General features: G+C 36.8%; 1 protein-coding gene across 9 annotated transcripts in view; it reads right to left on the bottom strand.

Moving 5' to 3' along the window:
* dab2ipa (DAB2 interacting protein a) overlaps positions 1–21,561 on the bottom strand; it is a 107,672-nt gene that overhangs the window by 35,880 nt on the left and 50,231 nt on the right. For 7 of the 9 annotated variants that reach the window (XM_079897213.1, XM_079897212.1, XM_079897209.1 and 4 more), the window contains one exon: positions 19,072–19,190. In XM_079897213.1, coding sequence (XP_079753339.1) covers positions 19,072–19,190 — 119 coding nt within the window. Of the gene's footprint in view, positions 1–1,634; positions 1,953–19,071; positions 19,191–21,561 lie in introns of those variants that run through there. The other 2 variants (XM_079897211.1, XM_079897210.1) reach the window with 1 other exon arrangement.

The following is a 21,561-nucleotide window of genomic DNA, read 5'->3' on the forward strand; positions in this document are numbered from 1 at the left end:
GAACATGATTATTTATTTTGTCCTCAGCATTGCACATTCACACTTCCTGATGGAAAAAAATGTGAATAACACATTTTTCTAGTGCATAATCTGGTTATACACCTAAAGTGTTACTTAAAAAAAGTTGTACATTTGATCATTAACTTACATTTTCTATGTACGGGATATATCATACAGGAAATCGTAAAATGTATTTATAGTTTTGACTCGTAATTGGATGAGCCATAATTAAATGCAGACAAATTCAAATCTGTGAGCTCACATTCTACGAGTGCCTCGCTGGTGTAGAGCAGCAAATGTATCATTTACTGCAACAACTGTGGTGGTAAAAGGGCGATTCTGAATGGGTCAAATAATCTATATCAAATTACATTATTTGCAACAGTTTATCTGATACTAATAAATAAACTACTTAATGAACAAAACTACTGTTTTTAATCATGTTTATCATTTATCATTCTTTTACTAAAAAAAATAGAGACTGCGGAGAGATACAAGACATGTGAAACTGTAACATAGCTATAAAGCAAATTTGAACAACAGTCAGTTATACAGTTTAGTGGTCATTATGGAGTCAAATGCTGCAATTGACCAATCAGAATCAAGTATTCCAGGTTGTGATACACATACTATGCTTATACCATAAATACTGTTGCAATGCTTTTCAACTTTTCAAACAACTTTAAGTTAATTTGTGATCACAAACGCATCTAATACAGTTTCATGAAATAAATGAGACAGAATGTTTTATGCCAAATTCCTATGTATACATATTTACAGTACATATCTAATGAGAAAAATGACGTATGATGTGTCCAGCAGTATGTGTGTAGACAACATGTTTACAGACTGAATTAATTCATTTGTTTGCCAATAAACGTTTGGATTAATCACTGTAGTAATATAAAACAATACTCTCATTAAGTATAATAAATACTACACAGATTCATGACATATTCTCAGTCTGCACCAAGAAGTTTCACAATAACACTCTCGTAAATACACACCTACACTAAATCACTAAATAAACTGCAAATATCTATATTCTGCCATAGCATCTCGACGAACATACATCATCAGATTTGCCCATCCAACATAGAGAATGCTGGGATGTCAAACAGCACGTGTCGCCACCCAGTAACAGGGTGGAATAACGGATCTCATTATATCAATACACAACTTGACAGTGCCATTAAATGAAAAAAACATTACCAAAAGCACCTCTACAGCCACCTGACCGCAGGGTATGGCATGTATTCCTCACCCAGCATGTGTTTTTCAACATCTGCTCCCACACAAAGGACAGAACGGGGAAGCTGCGCGGAGTCAAAAGCCCATGATCCGTTCATAAGGACTGAACACCTCAGTTACCGGCCACAATCCCAGCTGACCGCAGCAGCGCGCTGTTTACCATCGATTACTGCCATGATAATGCCGACAAAGGCTGAGGGAGCTCTGTGACTCGTCCCTCGTCTCTCTCTCTCTCGCCCTCTTTCATTCTTTCAGCATGGAAGCTCTGTAATGAGATGCCATTCAAGCACAATGCAGCGCTCCCGTAACACACTCCATCCGCCAAGATCTGGATCTACAGCGTGCCTGTCAGAACCACAGGGATTCTAGTATGGACTACTCACCGGGCATGCCGTCAAGATCCCCGGTCCCCTGGCGACGAAGACAAGGATGAGGAAGGCTGCTCACAGCTCCATTTTGCTACCTCTGCTGCGGCTCAGAGCCACTGGGAACAGCGGACACACACAGCCGGCTCACACACACAATCTCACTACCCCGCCTCTCTCCTCTCGCTCTGGCCTCCTTGATTTAACTGTCACACTCTCACAGAGGAGCTGCTGTAAACCCCCCACTCATATTTAAAGTGGGCCACAGATCCTTTGACAGACTGTGGGCTGTGCCGATCCCTCTCTCCCTCTCTCTCTCGTTGTGTCGGCTGGACTGCTGCTGTGTGCAACGGAAGCAGGCTGAACAGTGAGAGCTGGCCCTGCCCCCTTCCCTCTGTGAGTGTGTGTGTGTGTGTGTGTGTGTATATGTGTGTGTGTGTGGCCTTTGTCCTCTGGCTTTTGTGATATACTGGCTTCTTCTCTGAACTGGGAAAATCCACATCCAAAAGTAAAGACAATATTGCCATGCAGAATGCATGTTTGCTGGAAGTTAATGGCTGTTTGGGTACGTGGGTGGGCGTATGTATGGTCAGTAAACCTTGACCTGAGTAGCGTTTGTTTAAAACAATTATAGCCTGCTTTTAGGCAGGCAGTATTGCTCATTCTTAGGGTAAGGGCAGGGGTTCTCAAGATCGCCGTTTTGTTTTTTTGGTCCACACTCTGCAAGTCATTTCTTAGGTTTCAAAATTGTGGTGACCCCACTCCCACATAACAGAATCAAACTACTCTCTTCATTTTATAGGCAAATTACGCACCTACGAATACCAATATATTTCACTATTTAGTCAGTTTCATTATTATTAACTGTCTTGCTCATGTACCATGAGCTCTCTGTTTTAAGACGCTAGAAATGCACTTAGCAGCAAGACACCCCTGGTGAATAGCAAAAAATTTAACTAATAGATATCACCAAACTTCTACAGCTGATTGATTATATTAAGAATAGCAAAAAAATAAATTGTATTACAAGCATTCTGAAATGTGTCTAAATATTCAAATGATGCATTATCTAAACCCTTCTGTAAAAACCTTCAGAATATAGACCGGAATAAAACTGTAAAGTTTGGTGTATAAGTGCTGCTAAAGTGGAGATTTCTTGTTCAGTGCATGAGAAAAAAACACATTTTAAGAAAGCAGCCTTTAAAGAGATGTATTGTAATTAAAATCTACAGACAGAAATAGATAACGTGCAATAAAATAAACATTAAAAAGTGTATTTTGGTGTTTTCTTCCCACTTCCCACTTCCCACACACATGTAAAGTCACATAGCCATAAATCTCACAGTTGACCAGTGCAAGTTTTTTGCCTGTAGTGTCTTGCATTGAATTTAAAATGTTTTGTTTAAAACCTGCTACAATTTGAAATTAATCTATGAATTAGTTGTGAACATGATTTGATAAATTATGAGTTAATTTTATCGGGCTTAGTGTTCAACCCACACAAATTTTGTGATTAATACTCTCTATTAAGAAAATGCAGTTTAAGCCATAATTTGATGAACAACAAGAAGAGGAAGAGGGCTGACACACCACAGCCTACAGCACGTCACTTAAAACTATTAGTGTTATGAGCTTACAATGGTGATTGAATTTAGGCATTGCTGATCCAAACAAAACAAAACCAAAAAAATATATAAGTCGCTATAATACAATGCATTGATTAACATGCATTTATAAACATGTTTTTCTGTCAATCACTTGTCCAAGCAAAAAAGTTGCTTGCAGATTTTTTTTTTTTTTTTTGTGTGTGTGTGTGTGTGTGTGTTGTAAATATCATTTATACTGAAGCAATATTCTCATCAGTGTTCAGGCAGCTTTGATATATTTAAATCTGCATATTGTAATATTTGCACCTTTAAAGGGCATCCCCCACCCCCCCATTGACTCCAGTTTAGAACAGAGTGTATCATCTGAATGTCCATTCAGATGTAAAGATTTGCATCCATTAAACATGTTTATAAATGCATGTTAATCAATGCATTGTATTATAGCGACTTAAGGTCCACTCTTTAGCTGAACATCTCGAGGTTAAGCACACTAAGGCTTTTAAAAAGCTTTTCTAGGTAGAGAAACCAAAGTGGGTTCCATGTCCTTCAGATCTGAAACAATGAGGTCATGTCTTTGTTCCACAGAAGTGTGACAGAAGTGTGATGTGACAGTATCCGTGCCTAGTGGGTGCAGGTCGCAGACTATAGACACATTCAGGAATACAATTCATCGGGCGACACAATATTCATGCACTAAAACAGAGGACCTGCAGCACAGGAGAGAGGAATTTCCTATCACCAGCTCAGCTCTCCTCCAAACTCAACCTTTAAAATAATGTATCGAATGTGCGTGAGTCACTCGACAGACAAATTAATGACATATGTTCTCGCCATTCTCCACCACGCACAGCTTTCCCCTACAGCAAGCCTGTGATTCATTTTCCAGTGTCATGTGTGTGTAGGTGTTTGCGAGACAGCTAAGAGCAATTACTTGTCATCTTGCAGCCTCACCTAATGGTCCCGTACCTGTCTTATGGAGTTGTGGAAGTCTTTTAATATTAATTCGTATTCCTCAGAAAGGATTCCTCAAATGTAAGCTCCCTGGAGCATTTAAGCAGAATGAAGATTGCAATAACAGGGCCTGACTTCCCAACTGGCCTCTTGGATTGTCAACAGACTGAAAATAATCATGAATGCAATGATGCAGATGTGGCTGCCTCTCATTTGTGTCATGTAGCTGCTCTGCTAGCTATCATTATATACGGTAAAGGAGATCTGGTGAATGCATGTTATGTGAATAGAAATGGGTCATGACGGTTAACAACTCACACAGTTTAAGTAAAATCTAAGATTCTATTATGATTTACTCATCCTCATGTCATTCCAAACCAATGATTTTCTTTCTTCCATGGAGCACAAATGGAGAAATGTTCTCCAAAAGAGCTCCAACATGACAAAAAACTCTATAAAAGTATTCCAAGACATAAGCTATATTCCAAACATGATGCATTACATCTAAAGGCACCATATTTGAAAGGATGCCGTTTTTAGTAAAAAGCGACTTGATAGCCTTGATATATTGAATATCTTCAGAAGACTTGAAAACAGAGTACGGACTACTTTTATACATTGTTATTTTGGAGCCCATTCGCTTTCAATAGGGCTGCACTATATGGGGGAAAAATCTAATTCTGATTTACTTATGTTTTTAAAAAGCTCCAGGTTTGCGGTTCTTGTTTTGTAAGGCTGTGCAATTATGCCCAATATGACCATAACAAGTAACATTTCATATTTTATTATTTTATTTTGTAATTATGATAATAATTATAATAATAAAATATTATAAAGTCTATTATTAGTAGTAATTTTTTTTTTTAAATTACTATTGTAATATTTCACTGTATAATAAATACAGTATTTGAGAAAAAATACATATATTTATACGGTTTATAAGCACTTCTCATCACAAGTTTTGGAAGATGGTGAGTGCATGTTGCTTTCTCAAATGCACACTATACATGACCCAAACTCCGAGCAAATGCAGAGATGAATTCATGTGAAGCAGCATTGGAAAACAGGAACATGAGCTGCTTTTGTGTAAAAACAAAAAACAAAAAAACACAGTGCCAGGCCTCACTATGAAACATGCAGCGCACATATTTATGCAATTAAATTGCAGCCTTTGCGGTCTGATAATCGTTCTAAGCCATATCGCAATTTCAGTTTTATTTTGATTAATCATGCATCTCTAATGTAATATATGGAAAAGCAGCCAATACTTTATTTTGCGTTCCACAGAAGAATCAAAAGTCGAACAAATTTGTTACAACACGAATTTTCTATTTTTCTAAACTATTCTTCTAACAAACCACAGACTGTAGCAGAACGCAGGAAGTCCTTTTACTCTGTTAGCTCAGTCTGTGACCTCTAACATTCCCCTCAGTGTTGTTAACATTCTCCTCCTGTCTCTTCCGGCTCCATTAGCTACAACTACAGACCACTGAACACATGCAGAACCATAAATCCGCCCCCATATTTCCCTTTTTTATTATTTGTTGCCTTACAGGCTGAAAATATGACGCATCATATTGACCTAGTTTTCCAGTAACTATGCTAACATCCCGCTAGGAAAACATAACTGCAAAACGTGTTAATTACGGAGGTGCAGGTTGACATTGTTAAGGGTGTAATGCAGTTGCAACAAAGCCTACTCTCGCAAAAGGGTCATATGGTATCCGTCAATTCGAAACGCTGCACTTAAGGTAACAGCCCACAAAAGGTACACACACTCAGAGTTAGAGATGATGTGCATTCATTAATGTGCATGTAAAGCGAGAAAAGCAGAATGGCTTATTGAATCGTACTTAATATTTATCTTTGTTACTATGGCAACTCTAGAGGGTAAGATTAGCTTTTATACCCAGCGACTGACTGCTTTCATAACTGGAGCAATTTCGCCTGCAAGTTGTTGACACAAATTACCTTGTCATTAAATGATGATGATTGCTTAGATGTTTTGGGGGGACAACAATACAAAATTGCGTATATAGTCTACACCATGGTGCACATCTCAGTAAGACCAGATAATAACAAAGTGTCACAAATAAAAGCTTAACTCGCAAGGGTATAAGATGCAAAAAATGCAAAAGAAGGCTGTAACAAAGGAGACAAAAAACCTGTCTGAGAGTCTCAACAAGAGTGAAACGCACTAAAAGAAATGCCAATTGTGTGTGTCTCTGCGTGTGTGGTAATTTAAAAAAAAAAACTGTAGTGGCGTAGATAGAACATAAAACCCACTGCAGTGGCCAAGCAGAACTGGTTGAAAGATTACTGCGTATATAGCAAAGGCTTATCTGATAAATTGATTTGTCATTGATCCCTGAACTCGAGTGAATCTGCCAGACACAGTTACACACTTAGGCCTGCTTCACACAGATCTAGTAAGCAGCACAACTGCAACTGCAAGTTCGCGTTGTGCTTTGTGCTTCTTTTAACAGGGATCTAAACAGAAAATAACAGTAATATTAAATATGTAAGGAGTAATTGACTCCAGGCTGTTGAATTATTAGAAAAATAATGCACACAAGAGGTGGTAATGCGGCCACGACACGAAGCAGAGATTATTTTTGCAGTATTTTTCAATAATTAAATCACCCGGAGTTAATTATTCTGCTTATACTATAGTTACCACACCTCAAAACATTCTTCAGATCATGTATTTTAAGATATTTGTCAGGTTTTTGCCCTTAAAACGCTCTTGTGTGAAGGACTCATTTCTTACGCATCTCATCCCGAATTTTGCTCTCTGTTGCCAATTCCAAAATGGCATTTTAGAAATGACGGAGGCTTGAGCCACTGATAGCAGTCTAATTCAGTTATTAATGCAATTGCAGTTGAGAGAGAGAGAGAGAGCGAGAGAGAGAAATGTTTATATATTTTTAATGTATGTATATGTCTCTCAACAGTGTTTGGCAGCAGCGTCTCTACTAATAGCGAAACTGTGCTCCAAGAACAACTCCGTTATTACATTGCTAGTGACATGTCTTGTAGCTTTTAAGTTGCTAAACTATTTTTACTGATAAAATTGGCATAGCAGCGCTGACAACATGTTTCTGTGCGAGTGTGTGTGAGAGAGTGTGCGAGTACTGTTGTGTGGTCGTTTGAGTGGGAGAAAGAGAGTGTGTGCTTTCCATACATAATAAAACATAATTTTGTGGCAAAAACATGGAAATAATTTGTCGATATTAATTTGCTTTGCTTGTGTCATTGTGGGTTTTGGTTCTTTTGTTGTAGTCTGTAAGGACCTTTGAAATAACTGAAATCATTTGGCGAAGTGATATGAAACTGTAATGTGGTCAAGACCTGCCTGGAACTACTTTAGCCGTGCGTTTCCCTGAAAATAATTGCACACCTTCGTTTGTCAACTAATCAGATTCAACAGCAACGTAGTATAACTCCCTCTAATAATGGTCATAAATTATAATATAATAAATTATTATAAATTATAACATTGAGTAGAGCTATTAATAATTATTATAATCTTATAAAGAGATATCCTTTACATGAAAAGAAATGCATAGAAACGTAAAAGGAAAATTTTGATAGCTTAATGAAAACATTTCTAAAGATTTTAAAAGATACATTAAATTAAGTAACAAATTAGTGAGATAGGTCTGAACTGCACATGTAGCTATGCATATGCCATATTATGCCATTTATTAAAAGCTGTAACTCTTTCCCTCCAACTCTTTTTTTTTTTTTTGCCATCCAGCGCCAGGATTTAAAAAAATAATAATTTTCACATAATTTCATGGCACCCAGGATATTTTGTTGTATGAATATCTGAATATACAATATATAAAAAGAAAAAAACATTTTATTCTAGCTTCGTGCATTATTATTTTTTATCAACACTTGAATGTGGGTACGTTTTTTTTAAAGCATTGAACATTTTGAACAAAAAGCTGAGAAAATTGTATTTTTGGCAAAGACTACATCCAGATTGAATTCATAACGATGATCAAAACACAGATAGAGTAGATCGAGTCCATCAGCACCCCAAAGCTTCACATTTCTTTCTTCTCTTTGGGTTCGACACTTCATTCGGTAACGTGATTTATATGCTGTTTAATGATCGCGTTAGTTTACATATGGGGAAGCAATGCTTCTATCTTCGCCTGTGTTTTGATCCAGAAATCCTGTACTCTTTCAGAAAATGCAAAATAGCGCCCCCTACCGTATAAAAGTGAAAACATGGATTGCCTGAAAAGTCCTTCAATGGTAGGATAGCGTTGGGTCATAAATGATGGAAAATTCTGTCAACGTCAGGGAAAGAGTTAATATGGGTGCTAAAACCTGCCTTAGTTTGAATTAGCTACAGCTCATTCAAATGCTGCCAAATGAGAAGACATTTACATTCAACTGACTATTCGCGCTGAATTTCTATTTAAAACAACAACAACAACAACTTGACTGACAATTTCTGCCTCCTATTTGCTTGTTTTTGTTGTTTTTATATCTGACATACCTCATGTAAAATATTCTTGGCAATTATGAAGCAAGAGTGATCTGCATGATGCAGGCGGTTGGAAAATTCCAGAAGATGGTGGGCTGTCGGGGCGGGATCTGTGGGATGCCGAGTCTGAAGCCTCATCTCAACCACTGCACAATGCACAGAAAGAATCAGGTGACAGAAATGACAGCTCCTCTCGGATCTGAGTGTGAATTAGAAAGACATTTCTTCTTAAGAGCAAATCAATTTGCTCAGGTCATGGTCATTGCAAAAAGAGCCATTACTAGAGCTAAACAGCCTTCTCTGCTGTCAAAATGACTGTGCAGAGCTCTTTTAAGATGTAAACTGCAAATCTATCTATTCAGTTTTATCCTCAATTGAACCATCACACTTATGCAAACTGTTTTGTATGAAGTAGTACAAGAAATATCACAAAATCTGAAGATTATCACATTATCCTGTAATTCCTAATTTAATTTACTTTGTTGGCTCAACCCAAAAATGTTTCTCAATTACACAATTTACACAGCGAACAATCACAACTATGTAGGCATTGAGTACAAGACTCATTACTTTAGGTTGCTTTAATTTGATGTACTGTCTTTACAATAATTAAAGGAACAATCCAGGTTCAAATAAAAAATTCAAATGTCAATTACCACTTAGATTATTTTGACCAGTCCCCCTCAGCTTGTAAAAATGACAGGTTTATGCTGATAATTAAAGTCTAGGAAGCAAGACAGAGTTTAAAAGCAGAAATATGAAGCTCATATTTTTCTTGAACCCTTATTAAATCTTAGATGCAAAAATAAGTGTTGAGTTGTAAAGTTTATAAATTATCTTCTGGGTACCAAAAAAAAGAACTCAAAGATTGCATTTAACTTTACACAGACACAGCTATATTGATCTAAAAGTCTCACATGTGGTTAGATTCTGAAAAACAAAAAACAAAAAAAACATTCACAGACAACGACCATTCATTAGAGTCATTCGTGATTCGTACTTCACTTGATTTGTACAGTATGTGTTTTATTCACTAAACAGATTTGGTTCATAACAGTCATTATTTTGGGGATAGGCCTGTGATTCACAGTCCTATCTGTGTCTATGATTCACTAAAAAGGGGTCACAAGAGTTATTTATTCGGGAATATCACTGGTCACGATGTATATAGTGTTGATGCAGCAATGATACATATTGCGCACTGCAGGATTGTATTTTAGTATAGTATTTCGTCTGCATTGGTGGAAGAATGCACATGCGAGAATCATTAACAGAACCGAGCCCCATTTGATTCAAGTATTTAAAAATATTCCGGAACAATATATACCCACTTTCCAACCCTAGTTAACATGTATTCGGTGAAGTCTTGTTTTGAAACAGAGTAAACTCACATATTTTAATGTTTATCCTAGTGCAATATCAGTGGCGCATCAAAATTATTTCCTGAGACAATCACCAGCATGTCACATAGCTGTCAATGCAGCTTAACTTGTATTGACTCCAGAAAATTCTTTTAATAATACTTCCTGCTATACTGTGTTGAATTTAAATTCAGAAGTGATTCAGCTGGAAACTGTTTTTTCAAGAAGGTTATTCTGTCCTTTGAGCTCAAGCATTACTTTACATCATAACAGTGAGATTTGGTGATTCCTCAGAATAAAGATTTGTGGGATAGAGAGGTCATCGTCCTTGCCCGTGAAGATGTCAAACACAGCCCTGCTTACAAGAATTGCATTACTATACATCATCCGCAGGCCCGATCTATATAATATACCATGTCAAGCATTCAAAATGAGAGGGAAATGAAGACAAGGAGGGAAATGTTGCCAGTGTCATTGAACTGCTGGGTCAAAGAGAAAGCTGAATTGATGGGTCATGTTTTGTTTCAAGAAATAATGTCAAAAATATTCAATGATATAAATCAGGCTGATACAAGTAAATGGACAATATTTAAATTATATATTTCAAATACATTTTTAAATGAAACACAAAAAACTAATATTTTAAATTGAATGTAGGGATTATAAATGTTTTTTGGAAAAGGATATTCATTTTGAGATTCGCTAAAAAAAAAAAAAACTGTTAAATTATTAGCATTTTTAAATATTAACTTCTTATTAATTAGTGAGTGAGTGAAAAATGTCATCTAAATGTAAAAACAGGTCACAAATACTGACCAAAACAATCGTCACACTTTACAATAAGGCACCATTAACTGATGTTGGTAAATGCATTAACTAACATCAATTAACAATGAGGAAAACATTTGTTACAATTTTAATTAGTTTTTGTTAATATTTTTTAATGAAAATACAACCGTTCATTGTTAGATCATGTTAGCTCAGGTCCATAAAATAATATTAACAGATAGCCTACAACTTTTGATTTTAATAATGTATTAGTAAATGATGAAATTAACGTTAATTAACTAAGATTATGCAATGTTTAAGATTCATGTTATGTCGTTAACTGTTAACAAATAAAACCTTATTGTAAAGTATTACAATAAGAAAAACTAAAATAACCGATATGGAACTAATATATTGTGCATCATGAAAAAAGAAGAAAGAAACATACAGGTTTGGAACATCATGAAGGAGTGTGTACAGTGACAGAATATCTTATTTTTGAGTGAACTGTTCCTTTACCCATGCAATCTACTGATCTCTGATTAAACATTGCAACAAACTATGTGTGTATATACAGTGTGTGCAGAATTATTAGGCACGTTGATTTTCTGATCATATTTTTTTTCCAGGCACATTTGACCAATTCCAAACCACATTAATCGTAATAACTACAATTAATTTTGTATTTAATCATTTATAAGTGATATATAATTGTTCATGGAGGCTGGAAATGAAAAATGCCTTATTTTCAGGTGTGCAGAATTATTAGGCAAGTTTTCTTGTACAGATAAAATAAGCTAAAAAAGAGATTTAACTCAGACTGAAAAGTCAAAAATTATTAAATGCCCATGAGAAGGATGCAATACTAATGCATTATTAGAGATTGCAGTTAAGGCATGACCATTGGACAGTGAAATGCTCATTAGGTCAGCAGTGTCAGACAAATACAGGTGGAGAAGAAAAGACACACGTTAACTTTAAAAGAATGAAGAATTAAGGTGAAGAATTAAGTGTGAAACCATCAGGAACCCTTTAGTCTCCAGCGCCACCATTTTCCAGAGCTGCAACCTACCTGGAGTCTCCAGAAGAGCAAGGTGTCAGGGTCTCAAGAGTCTTGAAGGACCAGCACCATATCCTCTTCTACCACTATTTGAAGAATTTATCTTCCAGAATACGTTTTAATAAGTTTTGGGAGTTTATTTTTAGTCCATCTCCTACCCTGAAGTCCGTTTTGCAGAGATGGACTAAAAATGAACTCCCAAAACTTACTGTCAGATTCTGGAAGATGAATTCTTCAAATAGTGGTAGAAGAGGATATGGTGCTGGTCCTTCAAGACTCACTCTCAATCTGTCTGTCTATAAAGCTTATAAAAAACAGTCTTCATGTATTTCACAACACTTCAGCTTGTGATTCTTATTAAGAGCGGGTCATTTTTTAGGATTCTTAACCTAACCCAATCTCTGAGACCCTGACACCTTGCTCTTCTGGAGACTCCAGGTAGGTTGCAGTTCTGGAAAATGGTGGCGCTGGAGACTAAAGGGTTCCTGATGGTTTCACACTTAATTCTTCACCTTAATTCTTCATTCTTTTAAAGTTAACGTGTGTCTTTTCTTCTCCACCTGTATTTGTCTGACCCTGCTGACCTAATGAGCATTTCACTGTCCAATGGTCATGCCTTAACTGCAATCTCTAATAATGCATTAGTATTGCATCCTTCTCATGGGCATTTAATAATTTTTGACTTTTCAGTCTGAGTTAAATCTCTTTTTTAGCTTATTTTATCTGTACAAGAAAATAAGACATTTTTCATTTCCAGCCTTCATGAACAATTATATATCACTTATAAATGATTAAATACAAAATTAATTGTAGTTATTACGATTAATGTGGTTTGGAATTGGTCAAATGTGCCTGGAAAAAAAATATGATCAGAAAATCAACGTGCCTAATAATTCTGCACACACTGTATATATATACATATATATATAGATATAGATATATATTTAGAGAGAGAGAGAGAGAGAGAGAGAGAGAGAGAGAGAGAGAGAGAGAGAGAGAGAGAGAGAGAGAGAGAGAGAGAGAGAGAGAGAGAGAGAGAGAGAGAGAGAAAATAGAAGCTCAATTGTGTAGGTGAGCATAAAAATCTTGAGAAAGCGATGCGGCTGATAAGATTTTATCATCAACAAAACATGCACAGTCCTTAGAGCTTCAGAATTTGTAAAAGGTTTTATGACCACACTAAAGCTAAATGAAGTACTGAGCCATGGTAAATAAGCTGCAAAGCTTGCTCAGTTTGCTATTAAATGCAGACTTTGAGAGATAAAACCTTCATCTCATGTGAAAAAAATACATAATCAGTTCAATAACCAGTAAAAGTCCTTGGCCAACCACAGAAATGCTCTGAATGTGCACGACAATCCTATTCATAGCTGATATTTGAGGTTGTTGGAGGGTCAAAAGCAGAAATATGGAGCAGGTTTTAGTGGGGTAGAGACAGTAGAAACCAATAAAAACAGAGGTGGGGGGATAGAAAGCCTGTCAGATAGATGGAGTACCGTGGGGGAAGACAGGCTGAGACAGAGACAAAATGAGAGGGACAGACGGACTGAAGGAAGAGAGGATGTGCAGCTCTGCCGTGGGTGTTTTTCTGTGTGGAATGCAGGTTTGAATTTAATGAGGCTAATCCATTATGGGCAGACTGCCACAGCCCTCACATCACACATGTCTTTAAACCAAACCCAACCACCATCCTGCACCCGCGCACTGCACCCTTCCCCCTTCCCCCATCTCCTGGGACGCCACATACTGAGGGACAGTGCCTTCCAGTGTGCCTTTAATCAATACGAGTCAATAGTGACAACTTGCTCATGTATTATTAAAGAGGTTGGCTTTTCATAAAGAGGTCGACATGTTCCGTTAGAATGAACTAAAAGTTTCATATCATTATATTTTTGCAATAGCTGTTGGTAAAGGCTATTTATTTGAATTAACAGTCAGGTAGGGGCAAAGCTGTCAGATCATTTTTTATAAATGTTGTAATTTTATACAATTATGAATTCATTACCCCAAACAATAGTTTCAAATTGTTGTACATTACAACTGACAGTTTTGCAGTTCCTACATAATTGTTTTTCTGTAAATTCAGCTGATATAATTAATAGAATAGAATATGTCCCTCTATTGGGCCAACATGTCTTAAAGAAACAGTATCTTTTTTCTGCAGTCGACAACAGTAGAAATACTAGACTTTATGTTTATATTAGACTACTATACGGTAGAGGACTTTAGGTTTGTCACTACTAGATATTGACTTTCAAAAAATTCAATTCTCAGAAATATTCACTGGTGTGAAAAGTGTGACAACCAGCCCCGATCTCCCCCTATTGGAATACATGACTGCTATTTTAGTTTTCTGCAGATTAAAAAAAAGCACATAAATCTATTCAAAGTTTTCATTTGAAATGAGCTATTATTTAGAGAGTTTGCATCTTCAGTCCATTGCAAAAATGTCTCCTGACGGATGTCAGAATGGCTTTCTACAGATGTTTTTCTGACACTTTTGATCTCAAATCCTTTTTTAAATGTTTATCAGATGTTTGTGCACAAATATGGTGCTTAAAATAGATTTTACACACCGTTTTGTGACCGTGATACGATCTGCGGTTGAATTCACAGGTCACTAAATAAACAAAATAACATAACAGCTTCTGATTACTGCATTCGTCTACAGCAGAAAGACAAAGACCCCCCACGCCCCGGCCCGCCCTACACACACAGACACAAAGCCAGAGAGAAATGAAGACAGTAATCTGTGGAGTAGGGTGCACACTTAAACACTGGCACGCCCTGGGCGATCACGTCTCTTGGTGTTAGTGGAGTGCAGTAAGGCCATGCATTCTCTCTATTACAAGACTCCCAGGCCTGTAATTAAGTGGGACATGGCAAAACAGCCGTCAGCGAGAAGGGAGGCTGACCTGGAAACCACGCTCTGTCCAAACAGATGATGCAAGAGACCCGTATAAAAATTAAAAAAGAACATGATGCTTCAGTAATTGGTTTCAAGCAGCATGTTTTTAGATTCAAAATAAAGGAAATTGCAGTAATAACTCTTTATAAATGTACAGAAGTGCGAGCCAGAGCTGAAGAAGATGGCCTTTGCCAAACAAAAACATGCTTTGAATAGCGCTATCCATCACTGCCGTGACGACAACACCTCTTTTATTTCTCGTTCAATTACATGAGGATGAAGAGATCTCACTGCCGTTATTGTTCAGATAATGGTTGTTGGGAAACAACAACAAAATCAATGGGTAAAGCCCAAAGTCCTTTTCAAAGGCTGTAATGTAAAGAGATCCCCTAAGGCTGAATGGTATGCGTTTTGTCTAAGTGTCAGTTTGATGTCTCCACTTGGACATGTAGGTGAAAATTAAAGAATCGTTTTGGCATTATCAAATAATATTACATTATATAAAATATCATTACATAATGCATTGAAATGGTTAAAAATGTCAAATTTGATTAATATATTTTCATAATTTAATATTTATCAAGTACTACCTGATACCGTTTAAAAGTTTGGGGTCAGTACGATTTTTTTCATGTTTTTGAAAAAAAGTCTCTTTTGCTCACCAAGGCTGTATTTATTTGATCAACAATACAGTAGAAACAATAATTTTGTGAAATATTATTCTATTGGAATACTTTTAAAAATGTCATTTATTCCTCTAATGGCAAAGCTGAAATTTTCAGCATCATTACTCCAGTCTTCAGTGTCACATGATCCTTTAGAAATCATTCTAAAATGCTGATTTGATGCTCAAAAAACTATTATCTGTTTAAAACAATTTATTCAGGATACTTTGATTAATAGAAAGTTGAAAAAACATAATTTATTTAGAATATAATTTATTTTTGTAACATTTAATGCATCATTTGTTGAATAAAAGTAATAAAAGTTATTTTAAAAAAAACAACAACAAAAAAAAATACATACAGACCCCAAACTTTTAAACGGTAGTCTGTTATTTGTCCATGTCATCTTACTACTTTCCAAGCTTAATAAGCACAGAGACCTACAGCATAAGTCAAATACGTGACATACTGGCACATAACATAAATTATTGGAAGTTATTATAAAGTGCTCCCCCAAAATATTTAAGTACACAAAATTTAAATGTTTGCCCTTGCGCTATTAAATAAAAATCAACTTCCCTTTCATATCACTTTCAGTTTATGTCAAAAAATATTTTGGAGTGGCCAGTTGAGAGCTTAAAAGCTGATTCTTATCTTCAGCCAAAAGGACATCAGATATCTAAATGGAAGCTTTTATAGAGTTAAAAGGTAAAAAGGTAAAATATGCACTATAATAGAGTCCATAAAGGATGAAACCGCAGATTCCACATATACTGATGCTGGCCATCAGTGTGGAACAGAACAACACAGTTCAAAACAATGTGCTCTACAAGCAGAATGAGGCTAAAAATCAAAGGCAATAAATCAGTTCAAAGTCATGCATTTTTAACAACTTAAATTTATGATTGTAAAAAGCTAAATCTGTGAAAAGAGATCATTAAGCTGATAAAGTCTGTAATTTCTGCACCAAAAACAGAAAACACTTAAGTGTTTTCCAAACACTCTAAGAAACACTTCAGCTCCGCCCTTCTCTGTCATTGGCCAGACCAAAAGATTGTTCCTCCCCAAACTCACCCCATTGGTTTACATGTTAAATAAAGAGAGCAATGACAGCTTTGATGTTTATAATCAACCAATACAATGCGTACTTTCAGCATATTAAACAGGAAAAAGCATTATATCAATGAAAAATTATGCGAATTTAATGAGGAAATAAATAAACAAATCAGTCATATACATATATCCAAAAAGACAAAAAGAAAGAAAAGAGAACTGACTGGGTCTTGAAGAATGGGGAGGGATTTCAAAAATGAATTAAGACACACACACACACACACAAAAATTTGAAATAATGCAGATGATTTGTGCACATAAAGACCATGAAAGCAAACTAAACTTGAAAGCAAAGAAAAACAAATAGACTCAATTGATGCTGCATAATACTGCGGAGGTGATAGACCCTGTCTGAACTACACAACATCGACTTGAGCTTTGCAACCGTCAGGTCCAGGCAGGCTGAACAGACACATCTGGGTGAAATGACCCTTAACTTACTGTGACTGGCAGAACCCAGTCAGGTATGGAGTCTGGCACAGCATCCGAAAAGCAGTATGTGTATGTCATATCCAGCTCACATACCTTGGTGCCATGAAGCTGATGGTCCCCCTCCCAGGATAATATGCTGCTTTAATGAGGCATAAAATCTCTGGACAAGCAAGGCCATTTTTCCCTGCTAACACCACAGCAACACAGAAGCACAAGGTTGACGGTGAGCTGTGGAGAAATCTTTGGCGCGGTTGCTATGATATCCACAGGACTGTATGGACTAGAGTGACTCAACAAATTCCCATGTAAAAGATTGTGCTCTTGAGATTCTCTTTCGGGTAAATGAGAATACTTTCCCACAACACACATCTAGTATGAAGAATAAAGGAAGTCAAGGTGCATTTTTGTAGTAAACCAATGAATATCAGACTCAATATTGTTTCAAACCGGCCAGGAGATTTTTTCTTTTACTCTTTTACTCACTCTTTTCAATATAATTAAAGTTAATGGAACCATAAAATGCACCATAAAAGTACCACAAAAGTGTCTTATAACTAATGGCACCAGATTTGATTGTGGAAAATTATTAAGCAAGAGTGGCTTAAATTTCACAGAGCTATTGTGTTGCTTCAGAAGACTTGGACTATAGCCGTGTGAGTCATATGGACTTTTTAATGACACTTTTATGGTGTTTTTTTGTCATTTTGGAGCTTGATATGCCCATTCCCCATTTACTTTTAATTACATGGAAAAGAGTAGCCAGCACATTACGGTTTGGAATGAGATGAGGATGTGTAAAAAATAAAATACATTTTCGACACATTTGTTGAAAGGTACAACAGGGTGATGACAGGAAATAATGGGTCAACAAGCATAAGCCAGATTCAAACTCATATTGCTAATCTATGAAAATTTGGATGTCTGATATGCTTCATTTGAGTATCAAATGTTCTACTACAGTTTCCTATAGGAGAAATAAAAATAGAATGAGAACGAAACAATTGATGACATACAATAAGAGCAATACATGTGGATGGATTAGATAATTTGGTTTTAAAAGAATATGGGAAATGTTTAAGTCTGCAAAAAGATCTCAGACTTTTGATTGTAGCTTTTGGAATCTGTAAATCTGAACACAGAATTTCAGATGATATCTCCAACTGGGGGAAACATGAAAGAAAAAGCGGGAAAATAAGCTGAAAAACATTGAGACCTCAGCAAGCCTCTATCTGTTTTTCATTTAATCTCATTGCATAAGGAAAAAAAAAATGGGTTAGTAAAGAAGTGAGGTTGCGAGATATCGCTTTCCACAGTGGCAAAGTTAGTGTCCAGTCCTCCTTCTGAATAACAAACAGTATAGACTAAAACGCAATTGCAATATCATCTAAAGTCTTTGACTTTACCATTTGCCATGAACTCTGTTCCCTTCTGTGCACATTGCTACAAGCTTGTATAAAAGAAGCACACACTGAGGCTGGGAAACTGCTGTGTGTAGGTCACTGTGTTGAAGTCACATCAAAACAACATATGGACCCAGCATCCCGGAGCCTGATATTTCTTCTCCTGACAACCTGAACAACACGCAAGGAGCCGAATATTTCACAAGCATCTCTCGCAAATTAGACTGTGGCTGGACCATTTATCCTGTGAGTAATCCAATTCATTTCTCACTCTGATCCCTATTCATGGGGGAGAAAGATGACTCAGACATTTTAGCACTGCAATAAGTGACTCTAAACAATCCTAATAGAGATGAATAGAGAGGCTAAACGTTTGGAGAATAACGTGATGAATGTTGTAGGAGATACGGCAAGCTGCAATTCGAGACGTTACGCTTAGACCAGACAAGAGGAGATCTGTTCATCAACTTGTTGGCACAAAATGGAAATATTAATGCTAATTCTAATCACAGAGTGATTAAAAACAACATGAATTGTAAATGGCACATAAGAAAGGAAGTATTGACAGCTGTCAATGTAATGGTGGATTCATGGTGTTGGATGAATAAAAAATAATAAAGCAACAACAGGAAGGCGAAAAAGATTCAAAACTGCAACAAGCTACAAAACCGACGGCTCCACCTTACCTGTCATTCTCCGCGCTCTTGAAGCCCGGTAAGATGTTCCTGAAGCTGCTGTGCCGGTCGAGCTTCGGTTGGCTTTTGGTGCGTTTAATGGAACCCTTCAGTCTGCGGCTGAGAAAGCCCTGGACAGGAAGTCAGAGGAAAGGACTGTATTACACTCACAGATTCATTAACCACTGGAGCAGCTGCATGTGAAAACTGACGCTTGGCTTTTCCCTTCTATTTGTTCTTTCCTCCCTCTCGCTCTCCTCTCATCCGTAGCGTTTGGTTGAGCCGTGCATAGCTGCGCGATTGGTGTGGCGCACACATCTGCTCGCAGCGCTGGGCTGAAGGAGCTTCACTGATGTGATACTCCCCTTAAAGCCGCTGTTACCATGGAAACTGTTGGCTGGCATGGAGAGGGGGAAAAATACTGGTGTACTGCAAGTTCATAGGAGGAGAGCTGAGCTGGTGCTTTTCTGAGGCTGTATAGATTAGGACACGATTAAAAGGACTTGAGTTATTCTTGAAAGACCAAAGTCTATCTGACTGAGATGCTTTGAGAAGGAAAGAAAAAAAAGTGCATTTCTCAGGCATATAGATGCAATTAATGGGTGGGAAATCTGAATCAAGGCCTCATGCATGAAGTGAATGAATGGCTAATTGACCTTAATAAAGCACTTAGTGCCTGCTGTTGCTCAACAACCGATTAAGGGGCTAACAGAAACAAAGTCAGTCACATTTTAAATGCAATTTAAAAGAAAATAAAAAAAGAAAGAAAGAGATAGAATATATTTACATAAATTATGTAATAGTTTATTTTATAAAAATATAATTTACTAAATGATGCATAGTTGGTTAAAGTGCTTGTCTGAAATGCTGTGGCAGAAATCAGATTATTTGCTTGAAACTGAAAAATCTGTCATCACACTACCTGTATGACCCTTTACCATAACTTAACCACATTTGCTAATAAATGTTGTGGTCCTCATCATATTCCTAGGCTATTGAGTTACAATTGAGCCAACAAAATCAGATCTGGGGCAATGGCTTGTCCCATGTGGCTTCTTATCCTCAAGTGAAACTATCCCAAACCACATTGTGTTACTATTCAGCTTGGTGTCTAGTTGCGGACAACCGATTTATTCAATGGCCAATGTTGATGCTGAAATCTACAGATCCTATATAATGCCACATTTATAATACATTTTATAATAATAAATTATATCTTATAACTATGATATTTAAATGCAAACATGTCCATCCAGTGAGAAGGCTATCTGTAGATCATTGAAAAATTGCATAAATCTCTTAGTCGGTCAAACTCACTTATTGCTCAAAGCTGACAATTTCATATCAGTCGATATAGACGTACGGTAAGTAAAGATTTTTGTTTTTAAGAGATGTCATGACTGTTCTCAATGGGTCAGCATTCAGACATCTCATATCAGAACATCTTCAAAGAATATCTCAAAATTTTTCAGTTCTTTGTTTTTTCGGGACATTCTTCACATGAAATTTGCCAATATTAGCTGAACTTCTAAATAGAATTATTCATGGAGCCAGTCAGAGTGAAGGAAGAGCTCTGTTTGATGATGCTGTTGTTTGGAGCAGACGTGTAACTGAGGGCTGCAGCCGCAGTCTGGATCAATGACAACACAGTCTGCAGAGCTCCACTCCTGACACAAACTCAAGCCGGGTTAGTTATTCTGCATCTTTCAAAATTAAACAATACGCCCGAGACGTGTCTACAGCCAAGTCTATCTTCATCACATGCATTTCCTTACAATGGAATGTTTTTTAGAAAATGATGAATGCTTTACCACAAAATACATTTTCTGTGAGAAACTCCACATTTGTCGCAAACAGTGAGACAATGAGACTCTTTTTGTTTATCTATCAGAAACTGGTTGTATTGTGAAAACTGAGAGTTACATACCAGAAAGGAACTAAAGTAACTGCAAATGTGCTAAAACAATGCCTAACTAGCAATGTGGCTGTTGGTTAACATTATCCAATAGAGTGAAAGGCCATGATATCTGCAGAAAAGCATCATGAAGATGTTACAATTACAAGTACAGATAAATTATTCACAATAAGACCAGAAACATGCATTTGGAAAGTAACATAATATATTTAAAAGGGGAAAGTTTTTGTCAAATCATGAACTCTTCGATATATTCCCTGGACCTTTTGCCAATCAGGATTACACACTATTCTAGGCCTAACATGTGCGGATATGTTGGCATCATGCCTCGGTAATAAGCTCTGTCAGCTGTCAAAAGGCTGAAGGTTTGCAGATTCCTTTACGTCTATTGTGTGCATGTACTGCATTCCTGTAATGCTTAGCTGCTGAGCCTGCACTCCTAACCTCCTCTCATCTCCCCCACTCCTGTAATCTTAATGCTTGGCCTCTCTCTGCCCTCTTGTGTCCATGCTTGTGAGTTTGTGTCTGACAGCTTTAATTGTGTGGCTGTCAGTTTGCAGACACGGCGTGAAACATTTTGAGGCCGC

This window comes from Squalius cephalus (assembly GCF_949319135.1).
Source record: "Squalius cephalus genome assembly, chromosome: 16".
Classification (NCBI taxonomy): Eukaryota; Metazoa; Chordata; class Actinopteri; order Cypriniformes; family Leuciscidae; genus Squalius; species Squalius cephalus.